The sequence below is a fragment of the Helicoverpa armigera genome, chromosome 22, assembly GCF_030705265.1.
Source record: "Helicoverpa armigera isolate CAAS_96S chromosome 22, ASM3070526v1, whole genome shotgun sequence".
Classification (NCBI taxonomy): Eukaryota; Metazoa; Arthropoda; class Insecta; order Lepidoptera; family Noctuidae; genus Helicoverpa; species Helicoverpa armigera.
The window spans coordinates 9,211,449-9,229,118 of NC_087141.1; the positions used below are offsets into that span (position 1 = coordinate 9,211,449).

A 17,670-nucleotide genomic window follows, 5' to 3' on the forward strand; every position below is an offset into this window, starting at 1 on the left:
ACTGGAATCGCCTCATCTTTATGCCGAATTTAGATGTAGACAATTTTCAACCAGATAGTAATGTTGATAGCCCATTAAAAATAACTTCGCAAGATGTTTGCGAAAGGAAAAAACTTACCAGAAGCAGAATTGGAAAAGAGAATCTTAATGCACATACCAGAAAGCCATCCATGTGCCATAATAGCAGTATTGGTACCAATGAAAAATGAAACAACAGAATAACAATATTAAATACTATGTATTTATTCCATATCTACACTTCAAACTGCTGATCAAATTGTTCTTGAGTAATTTTCCGCTTTTTAAGCTTTTTCATAAGCGCTATATCCGCTGCGAGTTCATTCAACTCTTCTTGTGTGACCGCTTTACGTTTTCGCTTCTTTCCGCTCTCTGGGTCATTCTTTTTCAGCTCTTTTCGCTTTTTCCGCTTCAGTTTACGCTCTTCTTTGTTCTGTTTTGCTTGCTCCCATGGTTCGGATTGTACCTGAAAATTTTGATGTCAAGGTTTAATTCAGGCAGTCCTTGCAAAAATATAAAAGTGAAAGTTTGTTCCTCTTTCCGCAAAAATACTGGATACATTTTGATGAAACTTGACAGTTATACAAATTATATATCAAAATAACATACAGGATACTTTTTACCCCTGTGCTGGAAGGTGTTCCTTCGAGACGCGGGGATAACCTCGGGCGGAAAATAGTTTTAACTTATATTTAAGTACGACTTATGTAAGTTCTAGGGGGAAAAATAATTCTTCAATAAAACAATTGCTCACCATTTTCTTTTTCTTCTTGGACGGCCAAACACCAGTCTTCTTAAACTCGCCCAACTTCTGCAGCCTACTGGCTTCCTTCTGCTTATCTTTGTACGGTATACTGTTGAAATCTATCTGCTCCTTTGGTCCCACAAACTGGTCCTTATGTTCCTGTTTTATTTCGGGCATGAGAGGTAACTTTAGGAGTCCGTAGCTGGTGGCTATGTGTCCTAGAGGTAGTTCTTTGAACTGTAGGAGTAGGTTACACTCGTGTTTTGTGTAAGCTCGCATGTGAGAGACGAAAGCGCGTTGGCCTTTGTCTAGCACTGATCTATCTTGTTTTTGCTGTTCGTGTAGCATTGATAGCACCTGAAAAGACGTAAAAGGAAATATAATAAACGAAGTCACCAGAGACATATTTAGAAACACCAATGTGCTTACTAATATTAAAATTCGGTAATTTAGTCTGTCTGTCCGGTTTTGACGCCAGAACTACTGAACCAATTGATAATTTAATAATGAAAGTTAGATAAAGAGCCTGAATGACAAAGACTTTGTATCTCGCTGTCAGAAGTAGCACCCTCTAGTGATATAATAATTGTTTTAGGCAGTCGAAAGAAGACTACCTTTCTTTCCTTTGCTTACCTTCTCCTTCAATTTAGGACTAATCTTAATCTCATCTTTCGACTGCCTCCAATCTTTCAACTCCACCATCTGGTTGGTCTTGATGAAGGGCACATAGGTGTCCTCAGTGGGCAGCAGCGGCAGCAGCGAGCAGCCCGCCGCGCCGCCCCGCGCCGTGCGACCCACGCGGTGCACGAGCGACGCGGGGTTGGTGGGCGGCTCCCATTGGAGCACCCATTCTACTTCGGGGATGTCTAGACCTCTAGAAATGTGGAGTTGGGAAGTATGATTAGAGAATTGTCTATATGAAAAGTATAGTTAGGGGATGTGCTTTATGACAAACAAATAAAAATCAGAATATAAGGCGTTATACACTTTCAAATACTATTTGGACGCAAATATAACCCAGAAGTGTCCATATATGGAGACAACTGGGATTTTAGAGACACTTTTTTTATCCTGGTTCTCCAAAAAAACCCTTGAGATGCTGGTGAAACCGTACAGAACAGAAATGTGGTAAATAAATAGGTTGAGATGGTAATATAGAGTTTGAGACTCACCTAGCCAATAAATCTGTACACAACAAAATAGTATTATCAGCTTGTCGAAACTTCTCCAAAATCTTGCTTCTCTTCAACTTCATTTTCCCATGAATTGCAAAGACTTTTATATCTGGCAAGAACACTGGTAGGACATCTGCCCAATAATCAACGCATGCGCAAGTAGGTAGGAAGAATAATCCTTTAGCAATTTTCCTGTTTCTTAGAAAATTTAAGAGAAATAAAAACTTGTCTTCTGGTTCTACGATAACATAGTAGTTTTCTAAAAGTATTGGTGTACTGATAGTAGATTTCTCTTTAACGCTGACTACGACGGGGTTTCTTAGACCAGCTCGTACAAGATCTTGTAGCTCTTTGGTCTGTGTGGCTGAGAAGAGGCCTGTGCGCCGCTGTCGAGGTAGGTACTGCAGGATGGTGGTTAGAGTTGCACTGAAGCCAAGGTCTAGAAGACGGTCAGCTTCATCCAGGACTAAGATATCCTGAAAGTAAAAGTTGTTGATGCAGCTTTTTGAAACCAGTGCTTTTTTTAGAAATTACTGATCATTACAGCAATGAACTATTTTTGGCTACATGACACATAATAGGTTTTTAAAATTAGTTAATTTACAAGATACAAGCATAGCCCAGGACAAAAACACTAAAGCCTTCCTCAACAAAAGACCCTTCTAATAGTGAAAGAATTTTTCAAATCAGACAAGTGGTTTCTGGGGTTATTAGATTTAAACTAATTCTTTATAATATCAGTATAGAAGTAAAGATGAATAATTTACCAGTTCTTTCAGCCTCCCAGCTAAGTTCAGCTGCTTCCTCTCTGCCAGCAAGTCACCCAGCCTACCCGGCGTGCACACAGCTATGTGAGCTCCTTTCTGAATGGTTTCCACATCAGCCTCCACTGGTCGGCCTCCAAGGAGTAGCGCCATTGTGATGTGGGACAGCTCTGGTTCTTGGAGGAACTGTTCTATGACCTGGAGATGGAGATGAGGAGTTTATTTATTTTTGCTCTATTTACAGTATGCTATGCTATGCTAAACAGAAAAGTTGTTATATGATAGATTGATTTCAGTAATAAAATCTGATTGTTCTTGTTTGTGGAGAGTACTAGAGGGAGGAGGAAGTGATATAGGAGTACTTTTTATCAAATTAGTATTAGATATTAACACAATAACATTTAATATGAGCAACTATGATATTTGTTTAACTTTTCAAATAGTTGTGAAATAAAAGCTTTTTAAATTCATTTTACAATTGAAACAAGATTCATGAATTATGAAAGTAAACTTCACTATTAGCACATCGACGAGTAAAGTGAATATTGAAACGTAAATACCAACCGTATAAATCTGTGAAGCCAACTCTCTGGTCGGCGATATAATGACAGCATAAACGTAGTCCTTCCTCAGTGGCGCCTCCTTCTGCTTCTTTATCAACATTTCTATCATCGGCACGACAAACGCCAACGTTTTACCAGACCCGGTCACCGCTTCTGCCACCACATCTTTACAAGACATGATCAGGGGTATTACTGCAGCCTGTATAGGAGTCATGGTCTTGAAACCCTGTTTATCAATACAGGATAACACGGGCTGCGAGAGCTTGGGCGTAACTTTAGCCCAGTCTTTGATAACCATTTTTAATTGTTATTTTTCTAGTCGGGAAAGCACATTACAACAGTATAAACACCATGTGGATTTGACACTAATTTGACATTATTTTCTGTAATTTGACATTGATTAAAACTGCTTCGTTCAGAAAGGTATATAGTTTACTACAGATATGCGGAGCTACCTTACTGCGCGGCAATCTCAAACCGAAGATTCTTTATCTCGATTGATATTATTTTGTTAATTCCCCTTTTATTGTTAATCTTATAACGTTAATTATTCGTTTCACATGTAGATTTATTTGGGAATACTTTCCAAACTGATGCTTCAAGGAGGCGTTCAAATACTTGGTCGGTAAAAATGTAATCTAAATGTATTTTTGGTTTCTTTAGCATTTTTATAATTACTGTAACAACATCGCTCTCGTGAGTTTAAAAATGTATGGCAACGAACATGTCTAATCATCATATACACTTGTATTATTTTAAATAGAAGTTGATTTGACAAATGAAAACTTAATATTTTATTTTCAATTTCCAATCAAGTATAAAATTGGCAGTGCAATCAATATGGCGCATGTTGATATGACAAATTGACAGCTGTGTTTTGTCCCGTACGCTAGCTGTGATGTTTATTTTACATCTCCAGATAGATAACAACAATATTTAACCATGACGAGGCCGTTCGGTAACAGCGACAAACGTTTTTCAATCGACGATGCATTTGAAGAGGAGACTGACGAAGCCATCAAAGTTTACGGTGCCACAGGAGACAGATCGCCGTTACAGAACAAATACAAAAATGGAAATGAATATCTGGCCAGGTAAATAATAATTAATCTCATAAGAATCATTATTACTGTCATTAACACCCATATTTATATATTTTAAACTGTATTTCTTTGTGTTAAAATCACAGTACGTTCGTGACCTTCTCATGAGTCATGTTTCCTTACTGGGCCAAAGGCAGTTGAACCCACGAGTCTTTGCTTGGTTCACAGACATAGTTCGGCGTACTGGGGCGTTAATTAGTCGTTAGCGATCGCTAAATAATCTTGGACGCTGACCTAGTACTTACAAAATGCTTGAACTCGTTTTACTGGCCTCATAAAAGACAGAAGTCGGAATTGAGATCTTATTAAAATATTACGTTAAGTAATTACTTTTGAATTATTTGAAGAATCTGTCAATATTTTCTAATTGGTTTCTGTTTCTAGTGGGTTTTAGATGATTAATCTGTTGAATTATAAATGTATAGTATTCTATAAAAGCAGGCTGTAATATATTCTAAGCACAAAGGCAGTATGCATAATAAAACAATTTATAATTCAACTGAAGTGTATTGATAGCTTGACGTCTATAATTTGAATGAAATAAAAAACTAAATTAGAAGTATTTCCACTTATAAAATATTAAAAATTCTCACTTCCTTATAGGGTGCAAAGCTCTTGACATATTTTTTTTAAAATAACAATCTTTGCATCACTAATGATCCATAGCCAATATCAGATATCATGCATACTCCTTACATAAATGGGCAGAGGCAAGTCAAATTATGGAGCCTGTTTCCACTGGCTTGCCTTGAATGGACTCTTTAGTATGTAAGAAATGTCACAAGTCAATAACTGTGAAACTTTATTGGAATTAATTAATTTAATATGTAAAAGCCACTGTATTTTCAATCTTAATCCTTAAAATTTACAATAATGAGTCTTTCATACACTTTCTTCAGTAAAGTGGTAGTCTGTTGCCAGTTCTTCTCTATAAAACCAACTCTTTGGAACTGTCCACCTAGCTATTGACGCTTCTTAAGCACCTGTAATAGGTCTATTATGAAATAACAACTTTAGACTTTGAGTCCACCATCCAGTCATTTCCTTCTCATGAGAGAATCAACTATAAATAAAGCACTTAAAATGTTGTAAATTTAAAATAAAATAAAGGTTGTTTTTTCCTTAAAAAATAAATCAGGCCAATGTTGTTATTGACGCAACTCTGATTGACTATGGTCATGTTTTTAATTACCACAATATTTATCAAAACCACAACATGCCATACATAGTTTTTCTTGCTGTAAACATAAATAGTAAAAAATATGATTTAATTTATTTGTTTGTGCATAAATGAGTTGCTAATTGTTGTATTATAATGCATATTTTGCCAGTTTGGTCTTACTGCAATTAGTATTAAGGATTTTTCAAAATCTAAAATCAGTTGAACAATTCGAAATACATTTTCAATTAACCACAATGAGTTGTATAATCTATTGATTCAGTAATTGATTGTTAGCTAGCTATTGTTTCCGAAGGAAAACTATTTCAGAAGGAAAACTAACAAAATATACTGAAATAATCAACTATGATTTCATTTATTGTTCATAGACTTTATTGGTCGGTTATTTGCCTACACCTATATATTGATTACTGAGTAATATCTTATCCTCATTAAGGCATATCTATACATAGTTTTATTATAAAACTGAAAAGTTTATTCGCTTGAATACGTTAATCTTAGGAAATACTGGTCTGGTTTTAAAAAATCTTTCAGTGTCAAATAGCCCATTTATGGAGGAAAGTTACAGGCTCTCGACGTTTGAACCTGGTTCATGCAGAAGTTCTCACGGGATGCGGGTGAAATCACTGGCAGAAGCTAGATCTTAGAATGAATCTCTTTACTCACAATTCAAAACATTTACACAACTCGGAAATGAATTACCATAATAATATATATGATATGTCATGAGCTTTTTACGCTGAAAAGTAGTTATTACGAAATGATTCACCCATAAAAAATGCTCCATTTTCTGTTCTCATACTGTGACCCCCTGACACAGTATGGTCATAATGAATGTACTGAGAACTCATCAATTTAAATGGTGACTAATCATATTGCTATGGTCTTCCTCTCATAAACTTATGTTACTCAGTCGAGAATATCCCCTTGGAGTGGCCAGTTAGTTACAAAAAAGAGCTTTCATTATGTGTGACAAAATGAAGTGCAGTGAAAAAAGTTTTGATACTATCTTCGTAAATGTTTGCTTGGAAAATAACAGGTTTAATTCTTTCTTTTATCTCGAAATTGTTATATGCCTAAGATAATTTGGAAAGCCTACGATTAGTTTGTGTTTGTAAAACCTTGTGTTTTGCAAAACGTGCTACCAAATTGCTCATAAGACTTTAATGTAAGCATGTGATTGCATCAGTACTCAGCAGGCAAAATATATTGTCTTATTGTTTATTGTTGTTATGAGACAAAGAAAACAAACCAATGTTTGTTGCATTAATATTCATTTGATATCTTATGTAATAGATACATTATTTATTTATTTGTAAACATAGGGAGACACTCAGTACCTACTTGCAAGATTAAACAGTTCTTAAAAAATGATAAATAGGTAAATAAGGCCTCATTCAAGACATAAGAGATAAGATTGATAGATAGTAAACAATATCCTTCACGTTAAGTTTGTTTATGAGCGACCACGTGCGTTTACCGACAGTCTTTATTACCTAGGTATTTGAAGCGCTTTGTAAGACTTATTTTTTATAAGCCTATGCTGTCCCACTGCTGGTCAAAGCCTTCTCGTTCTCGTTAAATCTTTCTCATTGCTTTTTGTGGCCAGTCCTTGAGGAAGCTAAGTTTTCTCTCCAGCGTTTCCTTGGTCTTCCTGTCGGTCGCCTTCTATCATCAAGGATCCATTTTGTGGTTTACATCCACAAAAAAAATAATTAAAATATTCATTGCTACCCTAAAGTCAGAACCCAGAAAGTCTGACAACCAGTAGTCAAGGGGTACTGGGTTGCCTGGGTAACTGGGTTGAGGAGGTCAGAAGGCGACCAAACATAGTTGGGTAAAGACTAGGCAAATGATGATTATGATGATTAGATCCCCTACTAATTCATATTATTTTGTATTGGTAATTCCACAGAGGAAGGAAAGTAATTACCTAAATTACCCATGACTATGCAAGTAGGTAGATCCTTAACAACTTGTAATTAATGCTAATAATATTGTACCCGGATAATAATTTTGATAATATTGCAGTTTATAGATAGATTAATTGTTGTTAAATTAATCTGGTTTATTCGCGATAATTGCAATTCAATCAAAGTCTAAAGTTTGCATGTAGTGGCCGGTAATGTTACGTTTTAATTTCCTGTTATTTTCTTTTGTTTTTACACCAAGTTAAAAATACGTAACTTAGTCGTAGCTACGTCTTTATAAATACTTAAGTATGCTACACACTTTATGGAATATTCAGAAATTCTGCATCGTTTCTATAAAATTATTTGATAAGTAAATATTTTAATATTCCCACATAATTAACTGCCCATGTAAAACGAAATGTAAGCATCTTATCAGATTACAAACCAAAGCAATATTAGAAGATATAAAAAATGCAACGTAATGAAAGTCAGCTATTATGTATGATGTTACTGCAAGGTCGCCTTCAGTTCAATGCTAAACTCAATCTTAGTAGTATCTCTAATTGGCTTACCGCCTTAGGCAAAGGTACATGACGCTTACAGTGTAGCGATTGACCCTGTATGTAATTTAAGTGGGTTAAAATTCCTAAGACCGAGCGACTATCTTGTACTTCATTACTCTAAGTACTAGCGCACTTAATAATAAACTGAGTATTGAGTATTTGTCTTGTCAAGTAGTATTTGTAAAGTCAAATCAGAGTGGATTTGACTTTCCAGAACTTTCTAAAGACTTGTTATCAACATTCACGCCCTTAATAATTTATCGTATTGTACTTGCAACTATCAATAATATTTACAACACGAGGCTTATCAGTCTCCAGTCAAGGGCATCGGCTACTATGCAACATTTCACATAGATAAGCTGTTTCCTAACTTTCCCTTTCTATTTGCAGCAGCAAAACCTACAAATGCACGGAGGACACCACGTCACGAGACTCCGACTCCTTGATCCACGAGTACGTGGAGGCGACGCAGTCTATGTACTGCTGGAACCATCCCAAGGTGAGGGAGAACTGGAAGACGGTATGTGCGGCTGTGGTGTTACTCCTAGTCGGCGTGGGGCTCCTCGGCATGGGCGCCTTCGCCGTCGCTGAGCCCGAGAACGGCCTCCAAGGTGCAGTATTCTTCGTAGCCGGCATGATCTGCTTCGTGCCCGGAGCCTACCACGTCGTGTACATCTGGCTCGCGGCCCGGGGACAGAGGGGCTACGACTTCTACCATCTCCCGCTGTTTACCTGATTCCTTTTACTAGTTAAGTTTGAGTAAGCTTGTAAAATGAGTGTAAATTATACGAGGAGTTCGAATATCATGTCTGGAGATGTTTGGTTCGCAGTTTGTTTTGTTTTGCTCTCTAATGAAGTTAAATCGATCCGATGTATTGTAGATAAATGAACAAAAATAATGAATAATAAGGGTAAGTTTTATATAACATAGCTTCTCTTGTTAAAATTTAAACAAAAAAAAAAGAAAAAATATATCTACTATTTCGAAAGATGCTTCTCCTATACGATATGTATGGTGGATGAAATTGGAACTATTTATTAAAAACCTAACTTTAATACTGCGTTAGAATGTTACGTAGATCGTCCTCCTAAATAAATTAAAGAAAATATAATATTCGATATAAAATATACGCTATGTACCTAAGTACAGTGTCCTCTGTATCTATGAAAGGACTAACAAACTTTCATAGATACGGAGTCCTAAGATATTTCAATATTTCCTAATGTAAATAATGAACACCGTTAAATATTTTAAATGTTACAATTTGACAGATTGTATTGAACAGTTGAAAGAGAAAGAAAGAATGTATTTTCAGCAAACTACTTAAATGTTTGATAACTAAATATCTAGTGATATATTAATTTTAAACATAATTTTAATAGACTATTGAAGTGCCTAGTTGCATAGATACGTAGAGATTTGAATTTACAGTAGCGACTTTGTAAGTTTTTAATCAGATGACATTTTCACAAATAGCCACCATTTTTGTGAATTTGGCGGGAAATAGAGAGCAAACAGTTTTATTTATGGTCCACTATTCATTTTGCCTCTGGTATTTATAATGTCGTGATAACCAAACTTCCATGAAACAAGTTATTTTATATTTCCCGACAATGTATGACAACTTCATATTTTAAGGCTACTGTACTACTTTCCTGAAGACTAAGCAATGTTTTGGACTTAATGTTGGATTATGTTAAGAACACAAAAATATTATCCATTTAGGATTCTTTTACTTGCATTTTTACTATGATGCCAAATATCTACATTGTAGATTTTTTGCGTTTTATAAACAACTTTTACTCTGCCAAAACAGGATTTGTATTTTTGTACTTTTGAGACCTGAGTTGCAGGTTGTGAAGAGAAAGTAGGCACCTACGTTGTGTATTATTTGCATAGCCGTAATCTTTTTGAAAAGGATGGCTACAGATTTTTTTCTTCAATTACCTAATTATGTTGTTTGTAGTCCTAGGTACGCTTAACGGAAGACAAAAAAAATATGAAAAAAGAGTTGAGCCGTTAAAGGCAGCTTTACCTCCGCAGCTGCAGAAAACCGTCCACAAATATTTTTGAAACTCAGCTGCATAATAAAATGTCATTCTGCATAAATAAATTCGGCATTTAAAGAATATCTTAAATGGGTAATATTTTTGTGTAAAGTTTACCCATTGATTTAACTATAAGAAACTCAGCTTACCTACTCCTATTACTTACGTCTACCATCAATGGGTGTACTTAGATTATAATATTATTATTTTATACGCCTTTGTTCATAGCTTAGCTTGTGAGATTGAAGTGAATCAAATGCTAGTAAGACATTGAATGAATGACGATCGTAAGCGTGCATATTATTTTTAAAATTATTGATACTTTTTTGGTATAATATCATAAAAATTTCGAGTTTCGTTATCCGCGCCTTGCTTCCAAAGATAGTAAATGATGAATATGAATAAATTCCTAATTAACTCGAAATATTGTGTGATGTAATTTAAATTATCACGACGAAACTCGAAATTTGCTATTTATTATTATTTTAGCATAATATACATTGAATTATGCTCATTTTAATATTAATTTAAGTCGTTGTTCGTATGTGATATAGTGACTGATTTCGTACGACATATCAGTATGTTTATTTTAATGGATGCGTTCAGAATACCTACCTTTATTCGACATTTTGGGCTGGATGCACTTAAGGAAAACCGGATTATGCCGATTTGATCTCTAAGAAGAAACTCTCTTATAAATAACGTTCTTTTTGCGGTTTTCCTACTCGTTTTGGGGAATTGTGGCGGCATTGTTTATTTTTCAAGATGACCTGCCTAATCACTGACAGTACCTGTTAAATATGATACAAAAAGTACCTTGGTACCTACAGAGTAATGTTTAGGAATTCTTCATTGTAACACCAACGTAACTAAAACATATGACGGAATTAGAAGCCGTTGACGTAGAGTATTCGTCATTTTATCAGGCAGACGTATTTACTGTTCAGTTATACTCTTATTTACAAAGAGGTCGGTTAATGAATCACCTGTTTTCAAACGATTTGCATAACAAGTTTGCTGACGTTATGTTTATAAATAGAGATTATCTCTCAACTGTCGCTGTAAGGTTTCTCAACGCATCCTCAAGCTGCATGGGGCTTTATTATTGTATATTTGCGCAGATATTCTACCGTTCCTTAGGTTGTGTTCAATGCTGGTTCCCATTTACTGTCCTATTCTATATACATATGGAGTTGTAAATAGTTCTTAATAAATTAGTCATCTTTCTTCATTATTGTGTTTTATTTCGTAGTATTGATTTACATTTCCAGTGATCCATGAGGACAACGCTTTTATTGGTAAACCTAAAATAAGGTAATCCTACTTCTGAATTATTAATAATTATTACCCTCACTATTTGAATTTCGCGCCTTTAAATCAAAAGGGCGCGAAATTCAAAATTGCGACATAGAATGGTTTGTGTAATGATACCTCAAAAATAGGGCCATTATCAATTCAGATGTTTGTATATTTTTGCTAGTATTTTAGTCAAATCATTAAAGTCTATCTTGCTTGAAGCAGACTTTGATTCACATATGAAATTTTTTTTTGCATGATTAGAGTCACTGGATGAGCTCTACCATTTAACTGTTACCTACAATTATTTACAATAATCAGCCATAAAATCCTGTCCCAGGTAAAGTAGGCTATGTGACGGCTGCTAGTTATAGAATGGTTATCATTATAATTCAATGGTGCTATCCACCCTAAATTATACCATTTTGTTTGGGTATCCCGGATTGCAATCCAGCTGTACCAAGACATAGTTAGTTACACCATAGATTTTGGATCCCACTACAATATGATGAATCAGCAATGGGTGACATGACATATGGCAATGTGGAAAAAGTCCAAAAGCGGGCACTCAAGTCCGCTTACTAAAACTTAGCAGACTAAACCTAAGAATTATAATATAATGCTTTATAGTAGTAACTAGAAGTGTTATACAGAACGAATAAAAATGAAACACAAGTTATGTTTAATGCTATATTAAATGCTTTCTAGCAATTCTTTTTAGTTTGAAATGCTGAAGAAATCGCAGTTCCCCATTCCAATTCCTGAGTACTTCCATCTGCTTATGGTCTAAGAGATCGGGCATCTCTAGGCCACATGTTTCAAACTCTTCGTGTTCAGTTTTCTTCGTAATGTTTATTATATCTTCCCTGCTTGCATGTTGGCGGTTTTTTCTTTGCCCAACTGAGTTTTTCAAAGCAATTTGTTCCAACTCTTCGTCAAAACGCGCCAAATACTCTTCTATTAATTCCAAAGTCTGTTCTTTATTTAAAACTGCACAATCTTCCGGTATTCGCTCTTTGAACCATAGAATCTTCTCACCAATGAGGTTTTGTTTTATATGTGTACCTACTTTGTTCTGATCCTTCTTCTCGTGTTTCTTTATTTTACTTATGATTTTTAGCGTTTTTCTGCTGTTTGGGTGTTTCAGCTTGTCGATATCCTTCTTAATTTTAGGCATTTCGAAGTTTGTTTTGGTTAACTTGGCTGCTTTCCTCACGTGTTATTTTGTCAAAATTGACAATGACATGCGTATGCATGACAAATGACAATACATTGAAAGACGCGTTTACAGAGATACTTTTAACATAAATTATTATTTCTGAACTATTGTAATGGTACAATTTTGAACCAAATAAATTAATTGCATACTTTAGTGATTTCGATTACAGTGCGACTCACACAAGTCATTCGATTGATGATTAAACTACGGTTATGATTAAACGAGATGAAGATTCCCGTAGAAGCAAGAATATTTGTTTATGACTGAACTCTTAGTACGATATAATCATCGGCAGGGATATTGAGCCCTGACCTGAGCTATTTATTGGTTTATTGCCTTATGTGTACAGTGCGCAAAGCGATCCCCACTCTTCCGCCGAGAGCTCAATATTTTTTTATAGAGAAAATAGCTGTCAAGTTCTGAAATTATAGTACCTATTTCAATGCTATGGCAACATCTAATCTTCATCCGTTATTTTAAATTAATTTTATCAAGTTCTCTGAATAGTTTCAGTATCAAAGTTCAAGCTTTTGTTATAACGGAGAGCAAGTGGCATCGATAGGTAAGAAATAAACCAAAAGACACTCATATACTTCTAAACCCAAAGCACCACCAAGTATTTGTGACCTCATTTTCTTTGTTGTTCAGATAATTAAATAATAAAGCAATCCCTGGAAACAGTCTCTTCGTCACTTGTCAGTGTCAAAACAAATAACCTAAAGTTTGTTTATCAAAAACTTATTTTCGTCCTCAAATCTATAAAGATTATAATTTACTGTGACATTACCAATTACAAAACAAATCATTTTAAGTAAAAATCATGTTCAAACGTCCAAAACCGGGTGAAGATGAGGACGACATTCTTCGCATGCAAGAAGAGTTTTTGCGAGAAAAACAGAAACAAAATGTGCAACCTGCAGCTGCAGTTACTAATCTACGACCACAGGAAACCAGTAAAAGGCCAAATAGTTCAGACACGGGTCGGAAACCTTCGAAATATGCACAAGCCAAAGGTCTTAAAGGTGAAAAAAAGGCGCGTTTTGATGACTCTCCTTCAGTTGTTGGTGACATCTTAGAAAAGAACGTTGAGGACCCAGAGATAGATCAACCAGAACAAGACGATGATAAAGTATACTTCCCTAAAGTTATTCCGTCATTATTGGGGGATATTGTAGAGAAAAATGTATCAGATTTCAAAGAATTGACTACTAAAGAAATGCCAGCGCAAGGTTTTCCTGTAGTTACTAAGAGATCTATATTTAGTAAGAGAAATGCTATATTAAAGAATGAGAGTGTAAATATGGATGTAGATGAACCAAGTACTAGTAAGAACAGTAATAAAGCCTCTAACATTAATTTGCCTGCAAAAAGTTTTGTAATATCATCTGCAGATGCGGATGCTATACACAGTGAAAATGTAAAGTTACTGAGTGGCATGTCAGAGCAAGAGATTCTAGAAGAACGGAGTAAACTGCTTTCAAACATAGATCCTAAATTGGTGGAGTTTTTGAAAGCCAAGAGACAACAAGCCTCCCTGCCTAAAACTACTGCAATAGAAGAAGCACCCAAAACACAAAGCATGGATGTTGTAGAACAGAACACGGCCACTACAGTTACCTTACCAGAGAGCAATCTTTGGGAAAATGATGTATTATCCCACCCAGACATAAACAAGTGGCTTCATTTCAATTCACTAGAAAAAGATAAACTGGAGTGGATGAAAGGCATAGAAGAAAGCAAGAGAATCAAGGCGGATGAGCCTTATGAAGCAAGATTTGACTTTAACGGCTACCTTCTACCGTACACTTTGGAATATAATGAAAAGACTAAACCACTATTTCATCACGGTGACGAGCCACATAGACCGGGGTACTCAATCACAGAATTAGTTGAATTGACCCGATCTTCAGTCACTCAGCAAAGAGTTATGGCTCTGAATACAATAGCTGGTATTATTGAATACTACAGTGCAGGCACATATAAAAATGTCATTGAAATACCTATTAGCAAATTATTCTTTATTGTCAGAATAGCAATGGATGACAACAAAGTAATCATTTTAGAACCAGCCTTAAGAGCTATGAGGAATTTACTGTACAACAGAATTGATGAAGCTAGCTTAGATGCTTTGATTGGCTTCGAAGAAGGTACTTTACAACCTTGTTTGGAAAATGATAAGTCAGAAATTGAAGAATTACAGTCTAAAGAATCCGAGTTTACCGACTACCATTTAGCAGAAATTGATATCATGACTGCACTTCAGCGAACTGAAATCCTTCAGAGACTGTACTATATATTGGAGACAATTAGACCAAACTTTAACTGTGTACAATATTCTTTACAAATACTGTCTAGATTAGCCAGAGATTCAGTACAAACTGCATTAAAGATTGTTGAGATGGAACACTTAATGAAAACAATAATAACAAACTTTGTGCCTGTAACTTCCACAAATTTTGTTTTTGATCCCAACATTGTGTATAATGGAAAGCCAATATTAGCTGCACTCAAGTTTATAAGGATCATGTCATTACAATCTATTGAAGTAACTAGGGCTCTACTGACCAAATATGACATACTGAAACCAATTTCTGAATACATAAGTTCTGGGGTTGACAGAACATATGGCTTGAAAATACAGATTGAGGCCTTTTGTATATTATCCAACTTGTTATGCTTTGGCTTAGGGACGGATGTGGCTATATCACTCTTTCCTGTGATAATAACTGCTTTACATAAACATGTGAAAGGAACTGATATATTTGTGGAATCGTCCATTTTATCAGCGACTCACGCAGCAGTAGTTCTTCAGCTAATGAACAGACTCCTAAGATGCATTCTGGGAGGAATGGACAGTTATAAGACTCAGATATATCCCTTACTAAAAGAAGGAGTTCAGAAATGGATGGGACAGTTGTCTAATGCTACAAGATACACATGTGGTCATTTACGCCTTCTCTGTTCCGCAATAGACTGCTGCAAAACTGTAACCTTGATTGAAAATCTACCAATGAAGTTCCTTAACGATTCTCTAAGGACCCTATCCCAGTCGCGAGGATTTGACATGATTATTAAAAATCTTATACCCAGTTCCAATTTGTTATCTGGATTGGAGAATAAAGATTTACATTTGACCAAGAATTTGATGTCTCTTGGAGGGTCTGTTATAGATTCAGAGCAGAAAGTATTGCCAATCCTAAATGTTGCATCACCATTGCCGTTTTTGACTTCGCTGTTCAATTTATTGACTTATGTAAATGATAAAGACATGTCTGAAGCATTCTTGAGACACCTGACGATGTATTTGAGCAAACTTAGCAATAAAGTGCCAAGTTTGTGTGATAATTGGTTCACAAGAATGGAAACAAACTTTGTTTTCAGTATTATAAAGTTGTCTACACAGTACGAGATTTCGGAAGGCAGTAAGGACCTACTTTATACTGTAGCTAACAAGCTATGTTATATATTGCGAAATGACAAGAAATACGAATTAGATTTTCTTTTCGGTTACGTGGTATTTAATAAGCATTGGTTCACAGCTGAAAGATTACTGCATCTTGTAAACCTAACAGATGCTGATGGCTTTTCTAAAGCATTGACGTCTATTGAAGAGATTAAACTGTGTTATAGCAAAGTGGTTAATATCACTTACAGAGACACAGGTCCTAACATAAGGTTTAAGAGCTGGCAAGAGCCGATTTTGCCGCGAGACTGGATCTATTTACCGATACTAACATTGTACAGCAGAAGTCAAGAGGCCGATAACACTCCCAAAATCGTTGGAGAACACTCTAAGAAAGTTGCTGAAAGAATAGCAGCTGAAAAGGAATTCATCATCAGATGCAGTTTGGAGTGGATACTATTCAACGAACTATGTTTTCCAGACCTTTTGAACGACATCGATGTTACAGACAGACTTTGCCGCATCATGTGCGTATTTCTATGCGACAACTCGCTATTTCTGGACCCCAAAATCAAAATATTACTGCGAAAGTGCACAGATATATTGTTCAAGAAGAAATCCAAGTTGAATTTCGACAAACAACTGGTTGGATTGAACAATTTCCAGGATTTCTATACTCAGTTCTTAGAGCAGTTTCAATCAGTCAGTTATGGGGATCCTACATTCGCTGCGTGCGTTTTGGTGCCTTTAGCTCAGAGGCATGACGTGAAATGGCGGAAACTTCTGTGGTCCGAATATGCAGGATGTCTTAGAGCGCTCGACTGTCCCGAAGAATATCTTTGTTACGACATTAAAGAGTATTTACACCCTGAAGAAACAGATCAGTCGCTAATCCAGTCGTATTTCCAAGCGCTTTCCACTAATTTGCTGAGACCGGGCACGATAGCGCATACAATAGCATCCCATCACGCGGCACATTACAAACAAACCTCTGTATCTAAAGAATAAAGGTTTATATACTTATTCACAATTATTTTTTGCTTTTTTTTTCACCATAAAAGACAAAGCCTTCTAAGAATGACCAACTAGTGTACCTAAACATAGAATTTCATAAAACTTAAAATTTGTGCGTTTTTACAACTAACTGGAGTCATAAATATAAATAGTACTCAATAATTATCGGATTATCTTTGTTCCATTGTTTAGGCTAAACTCTGCAGGCTAATCTGTTGGTGGTTCTTTTCAGTTATTACCTAAGCCATATCTACAGGTAGTTAACGCTTCATATTAAGTACTTGTCATGGGTTCTAGAGAATCGAGAAATGGTTCAATGAACCTATGTATTAGCAAGATATCCGCCGTTTCTATAATAATTTCTCCATGCCTCAGAGAGCATTAGGGAAGGTTTGTATCTGACGGAATTTGGGTCGCGCAACGCCAAAACAGACAAATATACGATAAAACTTTAAATCATTCACACCTAACCGATCATGCGTTAGTGCGTAGATATATTTACGATACGCTCATTTACGTGCTCTCCGATGCACGGGTGAATCAATCACCAACTTCCAGACTACGGGCTGCTTTGTGAAAGTTTGAGAAAACCCACCTAACAGTATTCCGAAGTCAAACCAATATGTCTCTACTTCTTTCCATATATAATTATTAACGACTTGCTT

At 35.7% G+C, this 17,670-nt stretch overlaps 4 protein-coding genes across 5 annotated transcripts; 2 read left to right on the top strand and 2 right to left on the bottom strand.

Annotated features, from left to right (window-relative positions):
- Positions 1–245: 245 nt before the first annotated feature.
- LOC110373669 (probable ATP-dependent RNA helicase DDX55 homolog) lies at positions 246–3,629 on the bottom strand. Its single transcript, XM_064040547.1, has 6 exons — positions 3,267–3,629; positions 2,706–2,900; positions 1,936–2,414; positions 1,397–1,637; positions 773–1,120; positions 246–484 (listed from the first exon to the last, which is right to left on the bottom strand). Exons 1-6 carry the CDS (start codon positions 3,561–3,563, stop codon positions 254–256), a joined length of 1,791 nt encoding a protein of 596 aa, XP_063896617.1. The 5' UTR covers positions 3,564–3,629; the 3' UTR covers positions 246–253.
- Positions 3,630–4,085: 456 nt separating this feature from the next.
- Positions 4,086–11,304, top strand: LOC110373636 (transmembrane protein 134). Of its 2 annotated transcripts, none has more exons than XM_021330962.3 (2): positions 4,086–4,359; positions 8,415–11,304. In XM_021330962.3, exons 1-2 carry the CDS (start codon positions 4,208–4,210, stop codon positions 8,758–8,760), a joined length of 498 nt encoding a protein of 165 aa, XP_021186637.1. In that variant the 5' UTR covers positions 4,086–4,207; the 3' UTR covers positions 8,761–11,304. The 2 variants fall into 2 exon arrangements, with proteins under 2 accessions (XP_021186637.1, XP_021186638.3); XM_021330963.3 differs by lacking the exon at positions 4,086–4,359 and adding an exon at positions 6,444–6,587.
- A 746-nt stretch (positions 11,305–12,050) lies between these two features.
- LOC110373647 (translation machinery-associated protein 16 homolog) lies at positions 12,051–12,613 on the bottom strand. The gene has a single exon (XM_021330975.3). It carries the CDS (start codon positions 12,544–12,546, stop codon positions 12,058–12,060), a length of 489 nt encoding a protein of 162 aa, XP_021186650.3. The 5' UTR covers positions 12,547–12,613; the 3' UTR covers positions 12,051–12,057.
- Positions 12,614–13,256: 643 nt separating this feature from the next.
- Positions 13,257–17,024, top strand: LOC110373643 (RNA polymerase II-associated protein 1). Its single transcript, XM_021330970.3, has one exon. It carries the CDS (start codon positions 13,409–13,411, stop codon positions 16,997–16,999), a length of 3,591 nt encoding a protein of 1,196 aa, XP_021186645.3. The 5' UTR covers positions 13,257–13,408; the 3' UTR covers positions 17,000–17,024.
- Positions 17,025–17,670: the final 646 nt, after the last annotated feature.